Source organism: Apodemus sylvaticus, chromosome 2 (assembly GCF_947179515.1).
Source record: "Apodemus sylvaticus chromosome 2, mApoSyl1.1, whole genome shotgun sequence".
NCBI classification, from domain to species: Eukaryota; Metazoa; Chordata; class Mammalia; order Rodentia; family Muridae; genus Apodemus; species Apodemus sylvaticus.
Genome location: NC_067473.1, coordinates 182,250,215 through 182,276,046, shown reverse-complemented (window position 1 = coordinate 182,276,046; position 25,832 = coordinate 182,250,215). Strand labels below are relative to the sequence as shown.

The 25,832-nt window shown below is 42.2% G+C and overlaps 1 protein-coding gene across 8 annotated transcripts in view; it reads left to right on the top strand.

The window, feature by feature from the left end:
• Sox5 (SRY-box transcription factor 5) overlaps window positions 1-25,832 on the top strand; it is a 974,603-nt gene that overhangs the window by 648,756 nt on the left and 300,015 nt on the right. For all 8 annotated transcript variants that reach the window (XM_052175238.1, XM_052175240.1, XM_052175244.1 and 5 more), the window contains one exon: window positions 1,180-1,306. In XM_052175238.1, the coding sequence (XP_052031198.1) occupies window positions 1,181-1,306 (126 nt within the window). In that variant the 5' untranslated portion in view covers window position 1,180. The remainder of the gene's footprint in view (window positions 1-1,179; window positions 1,307-25,832) is intronic.

Below are 25,832 nucleotides of genomic sequence, written 5' to 3'. Positions count from 1 at the left end.
TAGCAGAATCACTCTTCAGGGATGAGAAACAGATTGTTTGGGAATGTAAAAGTCTGCACTGTGCACAACAGTAGTGAAGGCCTTCACTGGTGGGTAGGATTTCCACTTCCTTTCCTGCTAGTCTAGAATGAAAGAGGAGGGCTCTGCAAACACCCTTTGTATGCTGAAGAACAACAAAGGAGCTCAGGTCAAGCTGTGCGGACCACAAGACAGCTAACTTTGCATATCAGACATTTTATCTCAGTTCCACATTTGTGTAAAACTTTTCTGCCCCTCTCTCTGAAACAGTTTGTCTTGTATTTAAAGCACCCATGATGATCTGAACCCTACTGAACCACAGAAAGTGCTCGGTTCTCTTGTCCCTTTATTTAAGCCTGGTTTCATGTGGCCTTTCTTACCAAATCAAAGCACAGGGCTTTCTTTCTGTCTTTAAGAATGCAAAGGAGCAAATAACTGTGAGTACACATCTATATGATGTAGGCTTAGACAGCTCGATTTAGACTTTTGAAAAATATCCCTGGGTGATTTGCTACCTCACTGTGTTGGAACCAAATGCCAGGACGGGTTAAATGTTTCCCGAGTCACCAACGATAAAATGTTTTTAGTTCTTAACTTTTGAACAAATATCCAACTTTCTGTCAGTTTCTCTGAGGAGTACTTTCAGACATATTTCTGGGTCTCAGAGTAATCTTACTGTTAATGCAATGCAAACTTGTAAGAGCGCAGAGTGTGTATTTATTTTATTATATATTTTTTTGATGGAGGAAATTTTAGTGCTTTTCTTTCTTTTAAACTGCCCACAGTATTTGCTATTCACAGATGTTCTGTTTTGAATAAGGTCTATCAAAGTGTGAAGCTAGATGGATACTTTTCTTCCCTTTAAAATGGAATGGACTTGCATTATGCAGTGTTCTTAGGTGAATTTTCTTGTTTAAGAAGCCAGAATACAAGAGAGTGCTATATTAGTGTATTATTCTCGCAGCAAACAAGCCCTGTTCTGTCGCTACCTGCTTGGCCATTGTTTTTGATTGTGTGCGCTGTGCAGTGGTGTTTGGATGGCTTCCTGCTCTCCGCCAGCACAAAAAGGCATTTCTGTTACAATGGCCCCTAACCACACAATGACGGCATTAAGGATTTATGTGGAGGTTTCATTATTTTCTCCTCTTTTGTTCCTTCCAGGATGTCTTCCAAGCGACCAGCCTCTCCGTATGGGGAGACAGATGGAGAGGTAGCCATGGTGACAAGCAGACAGAAAGTGGAAGAGGAGGAGAGTGAGAGGCTCCCAGCCTTTCACCTTCCCTTACATGTGAGTTTTCCCAACAAGCCTCACTCTGAGGAATTTCAGCCAGTTTCTCTGCTGACGCAAGAGACTTGTGGTCCTAGGACCCCCACTGCTCAGCACAACACAATGGTAGGTTTCTCATGGTCTCCCTGTCCGCCAGGCTATTCCTCTAATAGCTTGGCTCCAGTCTTTTGCTCCAAATGATCATGTGTTTAAGAACCACACAGACAATTCATATCAGGCATCGTAGAATTCCTTCCAGTGAGCCGATTCTGCAAGGGAGCATAAGAAATGATGTTTAGTTCTTAGTGTGCTTTTTGAGGGACCTGCTTTTGACACATAATTTGGGGAAAATCCATACAAAATGCATATTGTGTTAAGATGACATGACTAAAGTTAGCCAGAATCAAAGTTGGCTTCCTATTCTTCCTGATGAAGAGACGTTAGATGTAGCTGTTTACATTCATCATTGTTAGGCCTCATGGGTCAAACAGTCTTCAATTATTTGACTGTTTTACCTCCAAGAATTTTAGATAATGTAATACACCTATACACATACACACCTATGAGTATGAGCATATGTGTATGTGCGTGTGTGGAGAGAGGGAGTAAGCCCTCCTTGGTACCACAATAATTTACAACCTTCACAATAATCTTGTGAGGTAGCATTACTAATTCTCTTGTATATTTGAGGACACTGAAACAAGGTGAAATTAAAAGGTGTCCTAGGTCACAGATCCAGCATTTACCCAGACTTCAGGGTCTGCGCTTCTGACCTTCCTTCACATGAACTCTGGTATAGTTTATATCTTCTTGTCTGTCACTTGGCAAGTTTAGTGATATTCTCCTTGGTTTATCTCTCCTTGAGACTTACCATTCTGTTCAAGGCTGTGGCCCTGTGTCTTCTTGTCGAATAGGAGAAGGGAGCAGCGAGTAGGAAACATTAGGTGGCGTGGTGAGAAGACAGATTTCCCATCTGCTATTGTGTCTCTCCGATGTGCCATCGGCTTAATATTTTGACCACTGCCTGTTGTCGGGCCGTTCCAAACTAAGTGTGTGTTTCTTGGATGGATTTTCCCTGTGACAGTGACATACATACGGGAGTCTGAAGGACTAAATATAAATAGTGATGGCTTAAAGAGTGGCCAAGATAACGATAAGATAATTTTAAGCACACTCAAAGATGAATGGGCCCAAGAGAGGCAGAAAGTGGTGACACTGTGGATGGCGTGAAGCCCTGATCTGTGATTTGTGGCTCGCCTGGAAGCGGATGGGGAATCCTGCTTATGAGAGTGCAGCACAGGCTACTGAGGTGGCTCAGCATGGAAGGAAAGCCAGGCACACAAGGCTGACAAAGGTAGCTGTGTCCCCAGAACTCATTCTGGAAAGAGAGAATCAGCTCTCAGAAGTTGTCTTCTGATTCCCGCGTGTACACGTGCTTACAGATAGGCACACGATAATACTAATAAAAAGTTTTAAAAAACTAAAATAATAGATCTGAGTAGTGCTGTGATTTCTAGCAACTTCTTCAGCAGATCTGTGACCCAAAGTGGTTGAGACCCCACTGTAGAATAAGTTACTGAGGTGTAGGCAATGGTGCAAACAACTGTTCCGTATTAGTGAGGCCAACATTTGGACTTCCTTGCACCATGTGAGTGTTTTCCGAGTTTGTTTCTACCTCAGATGTTTCCTGCTTCACCTGTCTTTCTCCTCTTGAGTGGACACTTGAACACGTCATGACCAAAATTTCTAAGCCCTGTGTTACGTCATCCCCAGATTTCCATAGGACTTGTTTACGTGAGAAAGGACTACATTGTCTCCCTTACTGTTAAATATGCATGTTGTATTGCTTCTAGAATTTAGCCCAAACTCTTCACCTGAGCGGCAGGTCCTGTAAAAAGCACCACACATATGTGATAAGGTTTCTTCTGCAGTCTGCATGGGACTGATGCTCTGGCCATGCCCAGTTTCACACACAGTTATCAACATAGCAGAACAGTTTTACACCTCCTTCATGGTATATCTTTCTGATTCTTAAAGTTCATGTTTATGGTAAATGTGGTTTTTCCATAGGAGTAGGTGAAAGGTCACTTCAGTTTAGATGGGTTCACTTAAATCTTGGACAGTGGAGACATTGTCCCTTCACCTGTGCCACAACCTTTTCTCAGACTCTGCATTGTGACTTGTGCATTTGGATGTTTGTTTGTCTCTACACAGTGTATATGGTGTTTCTTGCGCACGCGTGAGCGCGCGCGCACACACACACACACACACACACACACACACACATGCACGCACGCGCATACACACACATAATTTTTGTACTGAAGGATGAAAGGCTATTCAGTTCCCGATGACTTGATAAACAGGTGGGTTGATATAGCTCAATAAATACTAAGTATTTGGAGGTAAAGTTGCCAAACCTGTCAATTCCTGGTGACTATCTTCTAGCAATCTCAGAGCTATAGGGATGCCTACCAATATACAGTCTGGAAGAGTTAGGATGTAGTAAGTTCTTACAATAAGACCTATTATAAACACTTATCAAAGTGGCTGAATGTATTTATGGTATTATTACTCAACGTGAATAATTTCTTTTTCATAATAGGCTATTGTCCTAGTCACACAATAGAGTCTTATGTTTCATAAGGAAATATATTCTCTACATTTTTACTCAGTATCATTGAAAATGGAGAATGCTTTGTGGTCTTTGTATCGTAGAGCGGTTTCTGAAAGGCTGCCTGGTGGAATCAGGGAGACACTTTCCATGTAAAACTTCAGTCCAAAAGATATTTCCTGAGATGAAAACTTCACATACTCTGTGATCAGTAAAGATGAGAAAGCCCGGGTCCTGTTTGGATCCAGTTAAGTCCTAAGTCAGAGCCAGATAAAGATGCAAGCCTGCCTTTCTGAACTGCTGCTTACTTTCTTAGTATTTGGAGAAACAAACTAGGTGTCGAACTCAGAGAAACTCGGTAGGGTAGGTGAGCCAGCACAAATCAGATTCTCTGTGGGCTTTTGACTTGCTGGGCAGATCGCAGCCGTAAGCTTGCGATATACGCGTGGTAGTATAAGACTATCAGATATTTAGTCCTTGTGCGTCTAGGCTCGGGTGGGTAAAGTAATAGCAAAGTGGGTTGCTGCTCTTTTCTCCAAAGAAGCCCTCATAACTTTGCCAGACCCCGACTTCATGATCATTACCAACAAGCTATGTGAATGAATGTTTCTTCCATGAATGGACAGACCATCCTGACCTTTAACCTATGGATAATAAAAGTCTTCCTTTATTTTTTGTTATTTTTCTTTCCTATTTGCTTATTTTTCACAGATTTTGTCTTAACTTTTTTATGTATGTGTGTTCTGTGTGGGGATTATTAAACGTCTCTGGGTGGGTACATCTGCGTTCTGATACACATAAATATGTGTGCATGCACACTTAGAGGTCAAAGTTGGACGTTGGTGCTTGCTTGGGTATTTTCTGTTTTGTTTTTGAAGCTGGGACTCTAAAAGCATGTTACACTCACTGGTCTTGGCTGGCCTGGCTGAACGGTGGTCCCAGAGGTCCTCCCCAGTGCTGAGATTCCAAGCACAGGCTGCTACACATGATTCTGACATGCGTGCTTGGCTCCAAGCCTCTGTCCATGCAGGAAGCACTCTGCAGCCTAAATCATCTTCCTAACTCCTGGGTTTTCTTTTTGTTTTGCCTGCTTCTTTAAAATGGGCTTGGCTGTTGCCTCAGAGTTTCCGAGACAAATGGGTGTCTCTGCGACTCAGGCTAACCATAAGAACAGTTCTGATATGGACAGGCCAACTGAAGGGTGCTCGCAACCTCCAGCAGGCGGTCTCACAGCAGCCAGAGCAGGGTGTGTGGGTATCAGAGGGATGGGAGCAGCTCTGAAGAGACAGGGGCCTCTGGTGCTCACTGTGGGGCAGCCTCTGGCACTCGCTCTCTGTCTGGTTGCCCGCTGGTGAGCTCTCAGCTCCAGTGCAAATGTGATGTGAAATGAGACCACTGCCACCCGTGGTTCCAGAATAATCTGTTGTCTATTTTTTTTAAGCCCGTTCTGCTTTTGCAAGCTTTCTTTTGATTCTTTAAACCGTTCTTGTTTTGAAGGAACAATATGTTATCTTCAATACAAAATCATTGGAGTGGCTCTAGATATAACTGAATTTTATTTTAAAAAATGTGCTAAGTGCATGGATACTTCTTGTTTCACATTGTTTCAAGTCTGGACGACAGTCTTATACATTTGAAATGAGAGTGATGTCTGTGAGCAGTACCATAGACCTCTTTTAATAATACCAAGTTATATGTACCTTATTGCCTCCTTCTCTGGCTCAAGCCATCCTGAAACTGTCAGCCTTCTGAGTCACTGTACCTAAAGTTATATCTAGTATGCCAGACTGTGTGTATAGCATGTGTGTGTGTGTGTACATATATAATGTATTACATATGAAATATATTTTAGTATCTCACAGTTGATATTTATGATATTTATCATATTTCCCTGGACATATTCAGAATTCTGGGTCTCCATGGTCATCTTGTACTCCCACAGTGTGTGTTGGAGTCAGTGTGCATCTACACTGTATAACCAGAGTACACATGAATCATTAGTCTGATTCTACTCCCACCTCGTATCCATCAAAGAAATAAAACAAGATGCAATTTCAAGTTAACTTTGCATAAAAGACACAATGTTCGTCTTCGAGTATGACATAGCAAGGCTCCAATATAGGAAAGTCAGCCTTAATTATTGAAATAAACACTCATCTGATGTACTGAGAAGAGAGGAAGGAAGTGCGCAGATGTATCCAGGCCCATGGTCTGCACTTAGATTTCCTTTAAACCCAAGGTTATCTTTATCTGTTACATTGTAGCTGTGCGTATTATATGAATTTTGCTTATAATAGAAGAATCAATTATGCATTTTTGATATGTAGGATAGTATTACCTATGGGAAGTTATTCAAGAAATTTAAGGAAAAGAAAAAAATGTGTCTTTCAAAAATAAGTCACAGAATAAAAATTTAACTGTGGGGTGGTAAAGATTACTATTCTTATCTGATACTTTCTATAAGCTTTTCAATATCTGGTGCTTTTGTACATAAAACTATTGAGCTATGGTGGCGTGCTAAGCCCTGCTATTGTTAAGCCAGGGTGGTCCTTGTGCTAGTTGTAATAAGGAGAATTTCATTGTCTAGGGAGAGCTCTATTCCATGCTCTAGTCAAAAGTGTAATTACGATTGAATGACGTGGACATGGGACACACTCTTGCTTAATAGCATAGAGAATAGACTTAGCAAGATTCAGATAAAGTAAGCTCACAGGCTGTTATGTGCTGGGCGGTAGTGTAAAATTATGATCGCAGGCGGTATCATTCCACAGGGAGAGCGATTTCACGGGTTTATCTCTAACCTGTTGTAGCTGGAAGAGATAGGCTTCTTATCTGAACAAGGCCAATTCAATTGCAACAAGGTAAGATGCTGACAAGTCTGCATTTGTTTTTTTTTTAAATGGTAAATTGATGTTTATCATACAATGAAATTACATTGTTACAAACATCACCCTGTATACATTGTCACAATATACCCCCTGATGCTATTTATCTGGACACAATTCCAGACTTGTGTTTGAATAGAAGTTCAATTTTTCTATGTGTATTGTGCTGGGAAATTACCCCCAGGGCTATCAGGGATAGAGACAGTGAAACAGTCAGCAAGGACCACAGAAACTACTGAAGAAATTGGGCAGTAGATCATTCTGTCCTGTGTTTGTGACCTTTGGATCAGCCCCTTGGTAGGAGGGGTTGGCTCCTATTAAGTCACAGAAATCATGATTCAGGCTGGGCATATGACTCTGTGAATAAAGTACCTTCCTTGCAAGCATAAGGAAACCCCTTCAGATCTAGGACACAAATGCCAGGCACAGTGCTGTGTGCTTGTAATCCCAGTGCCAGGGAGCCAGAGACAGGAGGATCCCTGGCCTGCTGATCAGATGGTCTAGCTAGGAGAGCCAGCTCCTGCTGGGTGAGTGACTGTCAGAAAGTAAAGGAGAAATGAGTAAGATACTTTGTCTTTCTGCAGGAGGTTTTATATTTGGAATTGAGCTAGGATGCTCATCACACTATAATAAATTCAATTAATGTGAAATGTTGGAATTCTTGTAGAGATGATTTTCTGTTGAAAGGTGAGTGAGATTTGGGGTGGATTAAAGTAGTTTAATCTGAAATGGTTTCCACTTAAAAAACAATACTAGTCACCCAGACTATTTAGAGTACATATGTCTGCACACATTTTTAATTTCCATTGTTGCTAGCTCCTTACACTGACAATTAACTTTGAAATTACTTTAAATACTTTAGCTGGCCAGAGATAGCTCAGAGGAAAACAAGTAAAAAAAAAAAATTCCAGTCACATGCATGCTATAATGTTTTTAACCTAAACATGGGAAAGTTGCTGAAAATGGTCACCCACACCAACCATGATAAAAGCATCTCTGTTGGGGTTTGGTGTGTTTGCTTAGGGTATGGGGTGGCCATCCTTGCTGCATGGGCCAAGTGGCGTTGGGAGTGGGATGATGGAATCTGTGGCTGAGATGTCGATGCAGCAATGACTATGAGGAGCAAGACTGGTACCCTGCTTGGTGTCGCTCCTGACTTGTGCAATAGATAGGTTTGCCATTTCTTACTCATAGACTAACTTCAACAAAGAAAAGGGGTAATCGTTCATACCTGGCACTAACAGAGTAATGACCAGTTTGTGTGCAAACTACACTATAGTCCACGGTTAAGTTTGTGTTCTTCATTTCTTCCTTGCGCTCTGTTCCTCTTCCCTTTGAAATGTGCTAATAGCCCAAACTGGCCACAAGATTCTGGCAATCCTCCTTCCTCAGCTGCTCAAGTAATAGGATTGCAGGTGTAAGCTACCAAATCTAGCCAGAACAACCTTCCTAATGAACCCCCTTGTGGGTCTCAATAGTTCCATGATCAGAAGACCCAGGCAGGAGAATCCTCAAGCGGAGAGAGCAGTGGTTAGCCTCCTCCTTCTTCATAGACCTGGGTTTTGGAGAATTGCCAGTCCCCATGAGGGCCAGCTTCAGTTTCTTTTACTGTATGTGATTGCTGAAGTTCTTCCTGCTGACACACTCAACAGCCTTCCTATAACACAAGCTTGTACTGAGTTCTCCACAGATCAACACGGGACATTCATTCAAGTGTTTCTGAGTTTCTGTACCTCACTCGTCTGGCCCACTGCTGTAATAAATGGCAATTTATCTTTAATATCTTCACATGGCGAACAAGATCCAGAGACCTTTGTCGTCTCCAAAATTCCCTTTGTAGCTTGTTCTTGATGACAGCATGTGTGGGAACTCTGCTTCAGGGGACAGGGTGCTGCACTTCCTGTAGGATTACAGCTTCCGTTTTACTTCCGACATGTTTTTACCCTTTTTTGACCATTTCTCAGTTTTTGAAATTGGCTGCTCTGTTCTCGAATTGCTATGACTTGAGGATTCATAGGGATGGCTGAGAGTAGAAGGCGGAAGTAGAAGGTGAGAACTGGGAAGTGAGTCATCTCTGCAGCGCGAGGGCAGTTTGACTGGGGCTGTGGGCACAGGACTGCACAGCCCTCTTACTCACTTCACCTCTGCAAACGCAATCCCCTGCAAGGGTCAGGGAGTCCCAGGTCCTTCCCAGTTAGGACACTTATTTCCAGAGGCAGGGAGGAATCTCTAAGATCTTAAGAATTTACTTGTCCACCTGGACTCAAACTTTAAGAACCCATCAGTAAGAGATGGGGGCTATGCATCTGAAATTGTAAGTGTTGCCATTAGAACTTTTAACCTAAGGAAGCAGTGTCAGGATGGTGATATAAAAAAGCGGGGATTTCTAGGGTGACTTAAGGAAGTGGAGATTTTTGGTGTGATTTAGGTATTCTCATTTTGTTAACATGGTTTTCCTTTTCATGGGTATGTAAACACACAGTCAGATCAGGAGACCATAAGTTCAAAAGTATAACATTTTCTTCAGTGTAGAAAAATTTTAGGGAACCAGGATGCATGGCCCCACTTGGGAGGCTGAGACAAGAGGATTGCTGTGAGCTAAAGGCCAACATGTGTCACTTGGTAAGACTGTCTTAGAAGAAAACAAAATAGAAGACAAAACAGGAATGGTCAGGGAAAATGATTTCTTCAGTAACAGTGGCAACAAAGAGTTTACCTTACCCACAGCTTCATGCCAGGGGAATGTTGAAGTATTGTGCATTGAGGACCACTTAGAGGCCCTGCTACCGAGTGTTAGAACATTATTCACCATTTAACGGGCCTCTGCTACAATGTTAAAACACATAGTTTAGATCCCCTCTACCACTTCCAAGATGCTCAGAACGGAGCTGCACAAAGCTGAACTCATCTTAGATTTCATCATCTTGTGCAGCCCTCCCTGCTGCCTGCCTTATCTCTTGCCTTGTGCTATTTTTTAAGTATTTATTTTCATTATCTTTTCATTATTAGTGTGGGTGTGTGTCTGTGTGTAGCCTTGTGTTTGTGAGTACAGTGCCCACGGAGGCCAGAAGAGGGCGATAGATTTGCCGCAGCTGAAGGTACAGGTGGTTGTGAGTCATCTGATGAGGGTATCGATAACCAGACCCAGGTCCTTAGCAGGACTTCACTGCCGAGCGAGCTCCAGCCCCTTTAAAGAGTATAGTCTGGTTTTTGTGTTTGTGTTTGTTTTTTCTTTTCTTTACTTTTCTCCATTCCTTTATGGCAGAGAAGTTGTATGGTACTTGAAATCAGACAAAGCCATAAGGCTAATTGAGCTGACATTTGTAATTGGTCTGCTTGGGTACGCATTCTTTTTATGTGAGGGCAAGAGGCTTTGATTTTTCCCCATAGTCCATATTTAAGAATGAACCATGTGACTAAAGGAAATGTGACAATAAGGAGGTCAGCCTTGACCAGTTGGGACCTTGGCATCACAAGATCAAGTCTGGGAACAAAGTAACTGGTCTGTGCTTGTCATTTAGTCAAGGCTGCCTCTGTGGCAGGAGGGGAGACATTGTAATCACTATGCATTGGAAAGGTATCCATTCACCATCTCTTCCTAGCCCTTAAGCACCAAGCCAGTCTTGAGATAAGCAGTAAATTGTATTTGTTGATAATCCTAAACTAGAAAACAATCTTCTAGGGGTTAATAAGAAATTTATAAGAAGAGGTGAGGTATAAAGAGACAAGTCCTTTCATACATTCCAGAGGTGACTTGAAGTAGCACTGGTTTGTGTATGAACATAAAAATGTACCACATAAACATCAGTACCTGATATCAACAACTGACAGAAAGATAAGTTAAAAACTTTGGGAGCAGAGACTTTACACTTAAGCAGAGACTTACAGTGATCTTGGTAACTCTCCCAGCCACGCGAAGCCCTGTCTGTGTGTATAAAGACAGGTCTTGGAAGAGAAGGCACTCTAACTGCACAGGTTAGGGCAGTGGTTCCCCAGCTCCAGGGCTTTGAGTGACTCTTAACTTCAGCCTGAGGGAAGACACTCAGACTCCCAATGTCGGAGCTGCATACAGGGTAACTAGCAATGGGCATAGGTGGCATGGTGACAAGTTCTGTTTGCAGAGATACATACCGTAAGTATCACTGCACCTACCGGTGTGTCCACTCTGGGAGATCACACACTGCCGTATCCTGAGCTTAAAGGAGGAAAGCAGTGCTGCTACTGAAGAGACGTATCTCACGAGGAAGAGTTAGAATTTGATTTTGGACTTCAGAGCTGTGTGAACTGGATCCCTTTTATAAGAACAAATCATTTTAAAGGCCTTCAGGTGCCCTGTAGTCGGCAGGTGGAACAGTCTTTCCTTGTTTATCTATCTAAACTCAGAGGTTACCTGAACTTTTGCATGTGTGGTGTGATTATGTGTTCACATACTTGTTGAGGACAGAGATACACGATCTGGCTGTGGTCCTCAGGAGCTGTACATGTTATGTCATCCCTGGGGATGGGGATTCAACCTGGAGGTCACCGAGTGGGCCAGGCTGGATGGCCAGCAAACTGGGGGAGGGCAGCTGCCTCCGCCTCAACAGCACTGAGACTGCATGTGCAGATCACCATTCTCAGGTATTGACATGTGTGCCCGGAGCTGAGCTAAGGCCCTTGTGTTAATATGGAAGTCATGTCACCTCACTAGTTCAGAGCGTTCACTGAGCTTCTTTAGGCTCTGGCTTAATGGGTAATTACACAAGAGAGACAGCTAATCTTTGGCCTAACATATCAGTATCACTCCATGAATGTCTAATGAGGAAGTGGTGAGGGGCCAATGAGTGCCCAAGAAGTTAAGAGGGTATGTGGCTCTTCTAGAATAGACACTGGTTCCCAGAACCCTTGACAAGTGGGCTATATCTACCTGTAACTGGCTCCAGTGAACCCCACAACCAACACTGGGGAGCTCAGCATCCCACTCCATGGGTAAACAGAGTATGGAGGAGTGCATGTCATGCCTCAGCGGAAGTGCCTCTGAGGGCAGAGAGTGGAAGCTTAGAGCCATTTATCCATTAGACAAGTCTTGTGCCAACAATAGGGACACACTGTGAGAAGTAGTCAGAGGACTTCATCACTTATGGGCGACATCAAACGTGTTAGCCCATCTCCCAGACCCCAGGCTGTGCTGTAGTCCTAGAGAACCACTGGGGACCACTGTGTTGCAACATATAATTCGTAGTCACTGGAGTGATGCATCATGGGTCATGTGTCAGCCATTGTGTCAGATCTAGGGCAACAGTATGGAGTCTTCTCCTTTAAATGTCTTCAATCTTAGGTTCAAGATGGAGAGCCTCTGAAGATATGTTCAGGACCTTTGGTTAGATGGCCGAACCACTAAAAACTACAGCCAACATGTATAAGTCTCCTGCAATTAGAGGGGAGTCGTGGTATAAATCAGTAAAGACTGTTGGCACCCACTGAGCATGTGCCAGGTTCCAGGCATTTATGGGAAGTCAACTTTCCAATTTAGCAACCAAAGGCAAAGAAAACCACAGAACTTAGACCTAAGTACACACATTCTCTCTCTCTCTCTCTCTCTCTCTCTCTCTCTCTCTCTCTGTGTGTGTGTGTGTGTGTGTACTGAACCCCAGGTATTAGATAAGACTCCTAGCCCTCACATGACGGTTGACAATTGTTAATAGCTCCTGTTCCAGGGGGTTTGACACCCTCACCTAGCCTTTGAGAGTACTGCGTGCACATGGTACACACATATATATATGCAGGTAAAACACTCACACACATAAATAAATTAATTAATTTTAGAACTTGGGTGTATGTATGTTTACATGTGTGTGTGTATGTGTACATATCTGTGTGTGTGTTGGAAAATGATAACCCTTCCTCTGTATTGACTGCAGCTTCTCCAAACAGCTTAGGATGAGACCAGTATAAGCCAGGCATGGACGCATTCCATAGCTATACGTTTAAGTGTTTTTTTTTTTTTTTTTTTTTAATATTCTGAAATGTCTTGGTAATGTCTATAACCTCATTTTCTCTTAACACATGGCAGGGATGTAGATGCTTTTTAAACAAGGTTTAAGTAATTACTGTGTCATCCCTCATTCCCCCACTTCTGGGCAGCCTAGAACATCAGGAAGTTCTCTCTATCTCTGTGGACCCAGGAGCTCAGTCCTTTGTTTATGACTATTGTGTTTACTGCTCTTGGTCCTTTGATCTCTGTGCTCTGATTTACTGACAAGAACAGCTTGAGAGGATGTAAGGAGGATATGATCTGAGGCTCTGTATAAGATCACAGCTCGCCTGTCAGAAATCTGACATACGGCAACTAAAACTGACATCCCCAACCAAAATACCCATGTCTGTGATGCTAGACCCCAAGATGAGACGTGGAGCTGCTGGTCTGCCTTTGTCTGACACGGCCTGACATGGACTTCTCACTTACCTAATGGGCTCCCGTGGCCCCCAGTTTAGTGCCCTGACTTTCACTTCGGTCTGTGTCCTCTTTGGTGATTCTGTAATTTTTTTTTTTTTTGTTTTACATAGAGAGAAACATTCTTCCCTTTACATATGGTGTTTTTGCTTCCCACAGACAGAACTAGACAGACACCATCCTTTAAAATTCCAAATTTTGTTCAGTTTTACCCTCTTACGCTTATAACCCCAGTCTCTCTAAAATGTCCTTACCTAAAACACTTCATTGTTTGATTACCAGATTTATACCAGCAGCTTTCCTAGGAATGATCTCTAAGTGCAACTTAGGAAGGCGAGCTTTGTGAACCGAACCTAAGAAAGTAAATCTGGAATCCTAAAACATCAGTTTAACTGCTGCTCTTGACAACTTAACATGACAGACTGAAATATAAAAGCTGATACAAAGTGGGATCAATGGATTATCTGGGTCCCAGGATGCCTTCCCATAAATTAGGAGACCTGACAGACTGGCAGTGACTGTGTTGTGCATCCCCTGTCATATGCAAAGCGTCAGGTTTTCAGAGATTAGCCCTGAGTGGATGTGAGGTACCTGGGCTTCAAGCAGAGGGGCGGGCATTGCCACAGAATGAACTGGAAGGAGACTGGGTGGGGGTGGGGTGGGAGGAGGGTGGGATTTGCACGTGCAAGCTCAGGGGGCTCTGTCACCACGATTGTATTAAGTGATGTGCTGCACATCTCATCCCCAGCATGGCCCTGGATGGCAGGAGGTTTACAGCCTCCAGGAGCCCCGATTACTGCTTTATCTTGTCATCCTAAATTAACATGGCAGTGCACAGCTAAACTGTGCTGACCTCTTCATCTGGGGAAATCGCTGCCTAGAAGAGAGATGGCATTTAAGTCCCCCTCCTCTCTCTCTCTTTCCCTCTCCCCTCCCCCCCCCCCACTGCAATATGTCCTCATACTCTTAAACCATTCAGAGTTAAAATGGCCATTTTGGGAAAGAAAAATGAGATTTTAGTTGTTTGATATTCTAAAAATGTATGCATCAAATGATTTACCACCATTGCATTTATGAGGGGTTGCGATTCTTCAGACAGCCTGCTGATATTGTAGGACCTCTTCTCTGCTCTCTCTGATCTCCAAGTGGTGGGTAAGAAATGTGCCATGAAGTCTGTCCCCGGAAGAGGCAGAGAGTCCCTCCCAACGCTCCCCCTCCCACTGCTGCCAAGAGAAATACAGGACAGTGTGCTTCACAGAGAGGTGCCAGGTTTCCCTTCTTACCAGGCACTCTCTATTCCTATATTAGGATGAGACAGACAGACAGACAGACAGACAGACAGAGGGATAAACATGCAAAATGAAAGGAAGCTCCAGAGTTTTGTGTAGCTCTTCTGCCAGACTTCAACTCTGTCTTCCGGGTATTTTCTGCAGTCTACGCATAGGATGTACAAATAGCAATATTTTATACTTAACATATCCAAGGACCAATATGGGGGCTGGCTGCAGGGTCAGACCAAGAAGGGACCAAAGTCCCACAGTGTGGTTCTTCCTGCTCAAGCCCTAGCCCGGGAGTCATCTCAGAAGTTGGCATCTCAGGATATAACCCTGCGAACCTCTTCTGATCCTCAGAGAAGGTATTTTCCTTTTTCATCCTGAGTATTAAATCATTTTAAAGGCTGTAAGAGCTCCAAGGAATCTGGAGAACCCCTCAGATGCCCTAATTTATGGAGTCATGCTTTTTGCAACCTGGAGACAATGCCCCCAGTTTCATTATATTCCCCAAGGGGTCTGAAAACACACCATGCCTTCTTAGAGCTCCCTTCTGTCTCCAGTGTCACTGGGAACATCTGCACACTGGACCAAGCATTCGGCAAGGAAAACACTGGCTCCTAGGCACTGCACCATCCTGCTTGGTATCCTTGGGCCTCGTCCTGGGGCTTTTCCTCAGACACCCATGTTGGAGTCGGTTCTTTCATCTACTGGTTCTTGGCCAAGTACATCAGCTCTTGGACATTGCCTTTCCCACCCTGTTGATCTGTCTCTGTGATTTGAGTAGAATTCAAATTCATTTCCACAGTATCCTGGATCCAGCATGTGGGTAGAGGAAACAGACTACATTTAGCTTGGGAGAGTACAGCCTGGGACCAAAGCACCATTCCTTTCTTCATTTGTAAGCCATCTTACCCTAAACCCTGTTCTCTCTATGCCTAAACTGCTCAAAAGAAAACACTAGTCTACAAACAGCCGAATAGTTCATCCCTCCCTATTCCCCTGGGACCATGTCATCAACTATGGAGGACTGTCAATGTCAATGTCGCAACATTTTCCTGTTCTCAGTATCATTGTAAACATAGAGCAGTTTCCAACAGAAGGAAAACAGCCAAAATTCTCACCAAATTTTCTTGTATACACTATATAATATTTTAGAGTAAATGGTAAAAAAGCAAGTCTTTAGAGCAGTCATCTTGAAATTCTCAATGATCAGTCTCACTTGGTCTATTTTGGGCTCACATTGAGAAGCTAAGTTTAGGACACAGAGAAACAATCTTGTCAGAAGCATGAAGCTCTTTATATTCCTGGCAAGTTCATATTTATTTAGTAAGTAGATTTAATGAGTGCTGTATATATTTATCTACTGAAACCTTGCAGGATTTGTTAGATATAAGTTGACTTTTAAAAGAATGGGCGTGGTTTATATCCCAGGAAACAGCCCATCAATGGGCCATGGGCAATGATAATCTTACTGTAAGACACAACCTTAGAATCAGGAGGAACTACTGGGAGAAAGGCAGGAGCAGCGCCAAGAACAGAGATTGACAGAGGGCCAAGTGGCCTGCAGTAAGTGGAGTTTAGCGACATTCGTGATTATTTTTGAGGATCTTAACTTTTAGAAAGTTAGTGAGCCATATTTTCTACAGAGGAAAATACACCTATCTGGGTATGGTGGCACCCATATTTCCAGCACTAGAGATGCAGAGAAGGGTAGTTGTGAGCTCAAACATTGAGTCTGGACTGCAGAGTAAGATATTGTCTGAGACAGAAATAAAATAGAATAAAGTCAGAAAATGTAAAGGAAGGAAGGAAGGGATAAAAGATATAAATATCTAAAAAGAGAGACCAGGAAACAAGAGGTAAGAGAAGTTGTTAGTTTTGACAATAAATATAAATAAGTAAACTTCAGAAAATCAAAAGATTGCTCTTCTCTGGTTTTATTTAAAGCCTGCTTCGTTTTTCTTAAAGACAGATACCTAAGTAGCATGGAATGCTAAAAGTATAAAAAGGAATGAAAATAGAGGAGACACCCGCAGATGGGCGGCAAACATGGATGGCTGTCGTAGAGCAAGGCGGGGTGTTGTTCCTGGGCAGTTGTTCTATATGGCAGCACAGGGACACATGATGAGCATCTATGGATTAGGTGAAAATGGAAAGAGAGACGATCTGGTGATCATAAAAATATAGATAGGAATTTTTAATATGTTATTTTCTCTTTGAAATATGTACTCCATGGACCACGAAGACAGGATTGACTTACCATCTAGCTCATGTGAGAACACGTAAAGGATTATGCTGTTAAATGGCTCTTATAAAAGAAGAAAAGGTCATTAGAACAACAGCTTGGATATGAGGCATGAAACCTCACACGCAAGGATTAAGTACTGTGGGGATGTGGTGCCCCTTAGATTCAACTGGAATGTTTGGAGTTAAGGAATGACCTCACAAGATGTCACTGACAGTCAGGTGCTTCCAATTCTAGAGGAAAGGAGAATTCTCACAATGCCTAAAACGTTGTTAAGAGTGAAAAAGAGTAACTGATCTTTTTCACAATTAGTACATTTGGAATTTTCCCTCTCCCCGAAGCAGAAGACTGGAAATAGTTGCTTCTGCTGTGCTATAATGGAGCTATAAGGGAGCACCCTTTCCTCTGAAATTGAACTTGAACACTATCACCTCCTTGATTATTTTTAACAAGTCGTAGCACTTCCCAAATCTTGATTTGAATTTAAATATTCTCTTGTCTCCTGACCTCCCCATTTCTGAAGTCACTGTTTGCCTCTGTGAATTCATCTTAGGATCAATAAAATTTTGGAGTCATCTTGAAACAATAGCTTCATTCAATTCCTTTCTGCTGTACTTGAAATACTAAAAATTCTTTTTATAGCATAAGCTTTTAAATATGGTTTAAGACCTCTCATTGTCTTCATTGAACCATCTTTAATTTTTATTATACTTGTGTGTGTGTGTGTGTGTGTGTGTGTGTGTGTGTGTGCATCCGTATATCTGGGTATGAGTATGCATGTGTCACAGTTCATAAGTGGAGGTCAGGGGACAATGGAGTCAGTTTTGCTCTGTTGACCGTGTGGATCCTGGGAGTTGAGTTGAGGTTGGTGGTCTTGGTCACAAGCCCTTTTTACACACCGAGCAATGACACCAGCTCTCAGCTCTCATCAGATGAGCCCTCTGGAAAGATTTTATACTTCGAGTGGGCTCCCTCATCAAGGTTCCCAGTAGAAGTGTCTGTATGTACATCTCTTTATTCTGCCAACTGAATTGCCAGAGTCCACAGCCAGCAGAGAGTGAGGTGTAACCTTGTGACTCATTTCCTCCTTCATTGCTATATTGTCCGAGTCTTAGACATAAAGAGACATTAACTACTGTCTCAGTGGGGCTTTCCCTTGGGTCTCACTGGCAATTCGTTGTCTTTCTGTTTCCGTATCTAGGAAAAGCCCCCAGCCCTGTTTTCCTTAGTCTTTCTGGTATGACTTGGCTGCCTTCCTCCCCTGTTCTTCCTTACCCTTTCCAGACTGGATATACAAGAAAACACATTTGACACGAATCATCATCTTCCAGAAAACTAATATTTTCACCTCTAGTTTAATGTCAGAACATGCACCAAAGAATGCCACTGTCACCAATCCTTTCAGCAGTGACCTCGCTCCTCAGAAGGGAAACTCATTTGAGGAATGCTTCCGAAAGGCAGACTGCTGTAACACTTTGTAACATGTTCAACAAGGACATCCCGGCCCTTCAGGAACCACTTAAACATCCACTGTCCTTATACGCAGTGGCTGATTCTTACCGTGAGATGGCTGTGTGCTCTATGGGACACTAAAGAAATAACTCATTCTAAAGCAGAAATACCACACGATTTCAAGAAAACTTGTCATATGGCAATGATGTCATGTGAGGAAAATCAAACAAAGCCTTGCGGTTGAGTCGAGGACATGATTTCCTGGGCTGTAGGGATGCAGACAGGGGTAAGCTAACAATAAGCTTTCTGTGTCACCAATGATAACGTAGGTCAACGTTGCTCTTGGAGTTGTGTTAAGCGATATAGGTTTAATACTAAAATATCAAACCCAAGTACCACGTGGGGAAAGCACATTTGCATATTATGTAGGAAAGATGTAACTGGAAAATGATTTTTTTCCTCCATTGAGGCAATCTTACATGGGGAAAGTAAAGAGAGTGAAAGGTGCTTTATTTCGAAGGTTGGACAGAGGAGAAATGGTCATTTCGACTGCTTCTGCAAGTGGGCGTGAACACTTTATCCCCCCAGTCTAGTCTGAATTTGTCACTGACTGTAAAGGAGATCGGCGGGCACGTCTGTCGCCCTCTGGTTTCCAGGATGTATCTGGCTAACCTCGCTTCTGAGACTGGAGCCATATGGAGCCTTCGGAATTCTTGTGAAGACAGCCATCTTCCCAACTGTCTAACACTGAGGGCACATGACTAACTGTATAGCAGAGCATCCCAGCTGTGTCACAGACTGGTTATTAAGTAGCCCAGCCAAAGAATAATTTAGTATATACATTCGACTGTGATATCACAGCCGAAGAAAACTATGGGGATAAAAAAAGCCCGCCACTAATGTAAATTAATGAAATCATTTGGTTTTAAAGAATCCTGCTGCTAGTCTGAACATAAGACAAACAGAGTTTAAATGTTTTTGTTTGCTTTGTCTAATATTAAATATTAAAGGGGTGCTAGAGCAGTCGTTCTCAACTGTGGGTGGCAACCCTCCTGGAGGTCACAAGATCTTTCACAGGGGTCGCATATGAGATACCCTGCATTTCAGATTGTATTATGGTTCACAATACTAGCAAAGTTAGAGTTATGAAGTAGCAACAAAAGTAATTTGATGGCTGGGGACTATCATAACACGAGGAACTATATAGACAGGGTCATAGCATTAGGAAGGTTGAGAACCACGCACTAGAGAAATGGCTCAGTGGTTAGAAGCATGAATTGCCCTGGAAAAGTTCTCAGTTTGGTTCCCAGGACCCACATGGCAGCTCAAAATTATTTGTAATAGCAGTCTCAGGGGATCCAAAGCCTCCCTGAGCATCAGGCATACACGCAGTACACATGTATATACACTGGCAAGACACTCAAATAAATAATATTTAAATCTTAAAAAGCGAACAAGAAATGTAAGAGAGATGAAATAGTCCAGTGTCTATTGGGATAACCACTGAAGGAACAGAGGCTGTGGCCTGTGTTTGCCTGAGTCGTGATTTTTAGGTATTAGTAGTGAAAGATGGTAGAAGCATTGGTTAGCAAGTTGGTAGCATCCAGGTGGACATATGTAACATGCACAAGATTGGAAGAGAATAAACTCTGGCAAAGGAGTTAGTCTGGCAAATGTTGCTCAATGATCAGAAAAAATTAAAAACAAAGCAAAACAAAGCAACAACAACAACAACAAAACAAAAAAACCAAAAACCTAATAGTTAGGGAGAAAGTTCCCCTTGTAAAAAAAGTATGGCACCCAAGCCATAGGCAGTCGTAGGCCTATAGCTGGCTATGCAGTCCAATCCCAGAGACTATGCTTTTATTTCCTTTAAAATCAGAAAGCAGATTGGAACATTTAGTGGGAAGTATTTTTATACACACTAATATATTTGTTTTTAATACTGACTGGGTCATAAAATATAATTCAGAATATCCTGTTTTATTTATTCATTTATTCCTTTGGTATGAAGAATGGGATTTTTTTCAAAGGCAAAAATTCATAGGGTCCTAGAAAATAATGACATGGCCCTGGGAGGGGGGTAAGATACAGAGACAATTTTGTTAAAGATGTGTAACCAAGATGTGTCTTTCATGCCACATCTACCTCTCTGCCTCTTCCCCGCCTCTACGCCTTTCACTGTCTTCTCCTGGGCCTGACTTTCTTATTTACAAGTCTGTTTGTTGTCACAGTCCTTTGTTAACTTGAATCACGATGTGAGATGGACCATCTGATCCCAATATTCCTCCCCTGCCTAGTGCAAAACAAAGATCGGATTATGACTCATTTTAAGACTGACATCAATCCCTGTCTGCAGTGCGTAAAATACAGCCACTCTCTGTTAACGGAGATTTCCAATAAGCACATAATACAATCAATAAGACAATGTAATTTTTAAAGGTGAAATAAGGGGAGCATTATTAGTTTAATGCCATTTTTTCTTAGTGTACCTCTTTAATCTTCCCTTACTTGCTGAATACTGTGTTCTGCCCTCATGATAAAATCACAGTCTGACATAATAAACCCCCAAACTAGATTATTTGTATTTGAAATGTTTGGGTTGAATATATGAGATATCCATAGGTGTTCCATTTCTTTAAATATTTCTCTCTAAGATATTGTTTATTATTTTATTCAGGAAAATATATGCCTTCCAGATTTTGCTTCATTTGAAAGACAGTAGTCCCTTCATCTAATTTCGAATAGTTAAGTATTTCTTTTCCACTGAAACAGCTACCAGATTTCCATGGTAGATAAGGGGATTTCTATATGATCCCTGTAATTAGAAAGAGATTTCCTTAGTGAGTGAAGAGCCTTATTTATTCACCTCAGTTGAAGGGAGGGCCCTACTCAGAGCAAATCCTACATAAGGAGCAACAGTGGAGGAAGAGAAAGACCAAACAGTGCACCCGGAGTCACTGAGAGCACATAGCCACAGAACAGCTCAAATTGGAACCTAGCCTGTGGAGAAGAAAATCTTCCACTGAGTCCCACCCATTTCACACACAAATGTTGGGTCTACATGATTGATACAGGGGAAAGCGGGTGGACTGTTGGCTGGTGTGAACCATGATCCACCAGCTGCAGGTTTGACAGTCCTAGGCGGATCTCTATAGAATGCCTGGTACGGCCTAACTACTTCAGGTGTTCTATTTTGTTGTGTTGAGAGCATGTGTGTATCTATGTGCATTTCACATAAGCTCATATTCTGAAGTAGGATATGAAGTAGAATATGTGTGATTATAACTGGAGACTTTCTGATAGTCATCCTTCCTGCCAGGTGTGTGGTTACCTGCCTGCCTCTCCGAAAGCGGGCTGCATGGAAAATGGGGAAATGTGTTAGGCACTTGGAAGGCCTCTGGGCTTCCATAGGGAGCGTTTTCTCTTCAGCACAGGAAACATCCTTAGAGAGGAGTGTCCCTTGCTGATGGTGCCTGCCCCCCCATCCTTCTCCATCACTTTTTAATTGAATCCCAGAGGATTTCCCACACTGTGTGAAACCAGTGAGCAATAGTTCAATTTTCTATTAATTCAGGACAGATTTAAGCATTTTTTTCTTTCTATTTTTAGTTATTTCTCCATTTTCCCCTCGATCTTATATAACCTGTATGTTTAGTTTTAACCTTCATAGTCTACTTCCAATGCTGTGCACCCTCAATGACCTATACCCTGAGTCATGTTGAAAGGAAATGCTAATAAGGGAGGAGATTAAGTTTTTACCTAAACCTTGAACATCTTTGCATTCTAGCAGTGATAGGAAGGAAAAATAATTACATTTTAATTTATGATTATTGAGAATCTCTTATATATTAAATGTATTCAAAGCCCACATGAGGAAGACATATCCTTCCAAGCCACCAAGAATCCGTACTTCGGTGTCAAAGTAGAAGGAACTGTGAAGTCCCAATTGAGCCTGTGACAATTCCGTGCCAAGGAGCATATTTGAGGAGATCCTTGGCATGGTATGGGAGTTTGTAGTCACTTTTCCAACTGAACAAATGAAAACCTACCATTTTCTAGAGCAGTACCATAGAAGAGTATCTCTCTGTTCTGTCCCCAGTGATATCAAACTGTGAGATAAGCATGCAGGGAAGTGTCACAGTGAAGACATTCCACTCTTAGCTGGTTAGCATGTGCTAGAGTACAAAAGAAGTTTACCTCACGAGAAGGCTATCAGTTGTGTGCTGTAGAAGGGCTTCACGGCGGACTGCCTGTGAATTCTCAGCAGCTTCTTTGAGGTTTACCGCTTCCAGAATCATCCTGCAGGAAGACCACAACATATATCCAGTATACACCCACAAATAACAGTTAGATCTGACGACAGCCGTAGCTTAACCCCTTGAGGCACACTAGTGGAGAGGTCAAAACAAACCAACCCTAGAAACCTGAGCTTCCAAAGATGTGTTGATTTGAAAGTGCATGTTGAGGCGGGGAGCAGGTAAGGCAATGGAGATGGCTAAGCAAAGGAAATTGGTGCCCGCCAGAAATGGGTCCTCTGGAGATGGTCTGCATTCTTCTATATAGAATTATATAGAACCCGTATTATGTTGGTCTCTAGGGGACTGAAATCACATGTATGGAACAGCAGGCAGCTTAAATTGATTGATGTGGAGTGGACTTTCAGAGAAGAACTAGAAAGGATATATGGACTAAGAGTGATGTTGTGCCATTGTTAACAGCTTCCTGTAACCTTTGTGGTCTTCCACAAAGCCACTGTCATAGCCATTTTACTGACATCTATGGAATGTGGGAAGTATAGACTCTGGCAATGACGTCGGTGACAGCAGACTTGACTGAGAAGCTCATGTTCTAAAGGAACAAAGTTTCAAATGTCAGCTGAGGGCTGGAGGGATGGCTCAGCAGTTAAGATGTGCTGCCTTTGTGCATGACTCAAGTTCTGTTCCCAGCACCCACATCATGGGGCTCACAATTGCCTGTAATTTTACCTCCCAGGGATCTATGCCTTCTGGTCTTTGCCAGAACCTACACTACAGATATTTATACATGGACATAATTAAAAATAAAGATCAGTCTTTAAAAATGTGCCATCTAAGATAAGAGTTGGAGAGCCTGAAATTCTATGATGAAATTGGATTCGATCATCAAATTGTCATCCAATCATTAAGGGTTTTAGACTTGCAAGTGGTTTCATTAAAGTCTCACTTCCTAGGTTAAGGAATGACATGCAGTTTAGTGTAGACTTGAAATGTTAATGTTTTGGAAAAGTCTGTTCTAGGTTTGTCTTCACACCACATCCACAGAAACAAAACTGACCCAGGATTTGCTTTGGTATAAAATGGTAACCTAGGAAGTTGGGCATTCAGTTTAGGGTAATCCCTTAACAAGTCCCGCTTATTCGAACTGTGAACATTATTAGTGAAGCGTGTACAGTAAGCATTACAAAACAGACTCTGATGGGGTTTTTCTATCTGTAAAGTTACCTATTTCATTCAGGGCAGTCAGAATGCAACCAAATCTGAGAAACTATTCGACAGCTTGGAGAATCAACAGAAAGAAATTCTAGCCACTTTGTCTTTCCTAGAAGTAATGTTGAGCAGGGCTACAAGTCACCAGGGAATCTGCTTAAACTATCTCCCCTTTAAATCAGTCCTTAAACATTCTTTAAAAGAAACCAAGAAAAAGAAAGGAGAGGAAGGAGGAAAAAAACTTGAATTTTCATTTTCTCAAACTCGTAAAGTACTTGTTTGACATTTATTTAATTATATTTAATATGGACTTGTGATTTGCAGTAAGTCTCAATTTTTACCTGAACAATATATTCGCAAGTAGAACATTTATTTACCACTGTTTTCTTACTGTACTAGCTTGAACACAGTTTAAAGACCTGCATTCATAGCAGGAGACATCCCTGTGCACTCCCTAGAAAAACATCCATGCCTTCTCATTGAGACAGAACTTGCTGCTTAGTCTATTTCACCAGTAGCAAATAGTAGAGATTCCTAATTTATCTTACCATAAATACAGATGTTTTATGTGCTTTTCAAAGGATGGAATGACAGGAATTTTCAGATGATAAAAGGCCAGAAGTAAAGACGCTGCCTGCTTGTGTGTCTCCTCGTAGCAAGTAGCCACAGATCTGTGAAATTTTAAACCTGGCATTAGATCAACAGCTCTTCTTTTGTGTTAGGAAAATTAAAGTTCAGAGAGGTCTGGAATGCTTGCCTGAGACCCAAACTAGTGATTTAGGAATGAGTAAGTCTAAGGGAAGCAGGGCAGCAGCACGCCCAAGAGATGGCCTTCGGATTTCCATTTCTTTATGCATCTGTGTTGAGGTAAGGAGATGTTTACAGATGCAAGGATGTGACTGGCACTTCTTTGACAAGAGACAAAAAGGCAAAAAGTCTCAGCTTAGAGATCAGACTTGAAACTGTTCAAGTCCCAAGAGATATTTATTAAAGAAATGGTTACTGAAGACTTGTAATTCTATACAGATCAAACCTGTAGCTATATGAGTTTTAAAGCTTAACAATTTCTTGGAAAGGGCAAGGAAGTTAGAAAGCAGGAGAGCCTGGTCTGGGGAAAGGCAGGAATGGCAGCATGTTCTTGCAACTGCAGAACTGAGAGTGTGGTGCTTGTCATCCAGAGATTTCCAAGGTCTCCTTGCAAGCCAGGTGGGAGCCACAGAAAGGTTTTACAATCATGCAGTGTCAAGATAATTTCCTACAGAGAGGTGGGGGGAGAAGGAGAGAGACAGAATCAGAAACACACAGGGAAACAGAATCTGAGAGTGACAGAGAGACAGGAAGGTAAGATAGAGCCCATGTCAATTGGGACCTCAGCAGTTGGATTTACTAAAGAGCACTGAAGTTTTACAACATATGGCTGCTCCTAGATTAAAGGTAGTCAGTAAAGGGGTGGGAGGACACACTATTCTTGTGTTCAGAGATTTTTGTGAGTCCTAGACTGGATGATCATATCATTTGTATTCCTTTTAGGACCCAAGATAATGATTTTCTTTTTTTTTCTCTATTGTATTTTTTTACTAGATATTTGCTTTATTTACGTTTCAAATGTTAACCCCTTTCCACATTACCCCACCAAAAATCCCCTATCCCAACCCCCTGCTCCCCTTTGCCCATAATTTCCTGACTTGAATTCCCCTATTCTGGGGAATCAAGCCTTCACAGGACCAATGGCCTCTCCTCTCATTGATATCTGAAATGGTCATCTTCTAGCTGGAGCCACGGGTCCCTTCATGTGTACCCTTTGGTTGGTGGTTTAGTCCCTGGGAACTCTGGGGTTATTGTTTGGTACATATTATTGTTCCTTCTGCAGAGCTGCAAACCTCTTTAGCTCCTTGGGTCCTCTCTGTAGCTGCTCCATTGGGGACCCTATTCTTATTCTATTGGTTGGCTGTGAGTCAAGGGTGTTTTGATCCACTTTCCAATAAGGATTCAAGAAGGAGGTTAATACATGCTGTGAGCATGCTTAGCTGGTAGGTGTGTTAGACTGGGGTTGAAGGTTCAGTTGTGGTAAATGCTAACAATGCTATTTAGAAATTGGACTGAATTGCTTGGTTTTTAACTTAGAAATGTAAGTCATAGAAGCAGAAGTGCAAAATGCTGTCAATTAAAAGGAGCA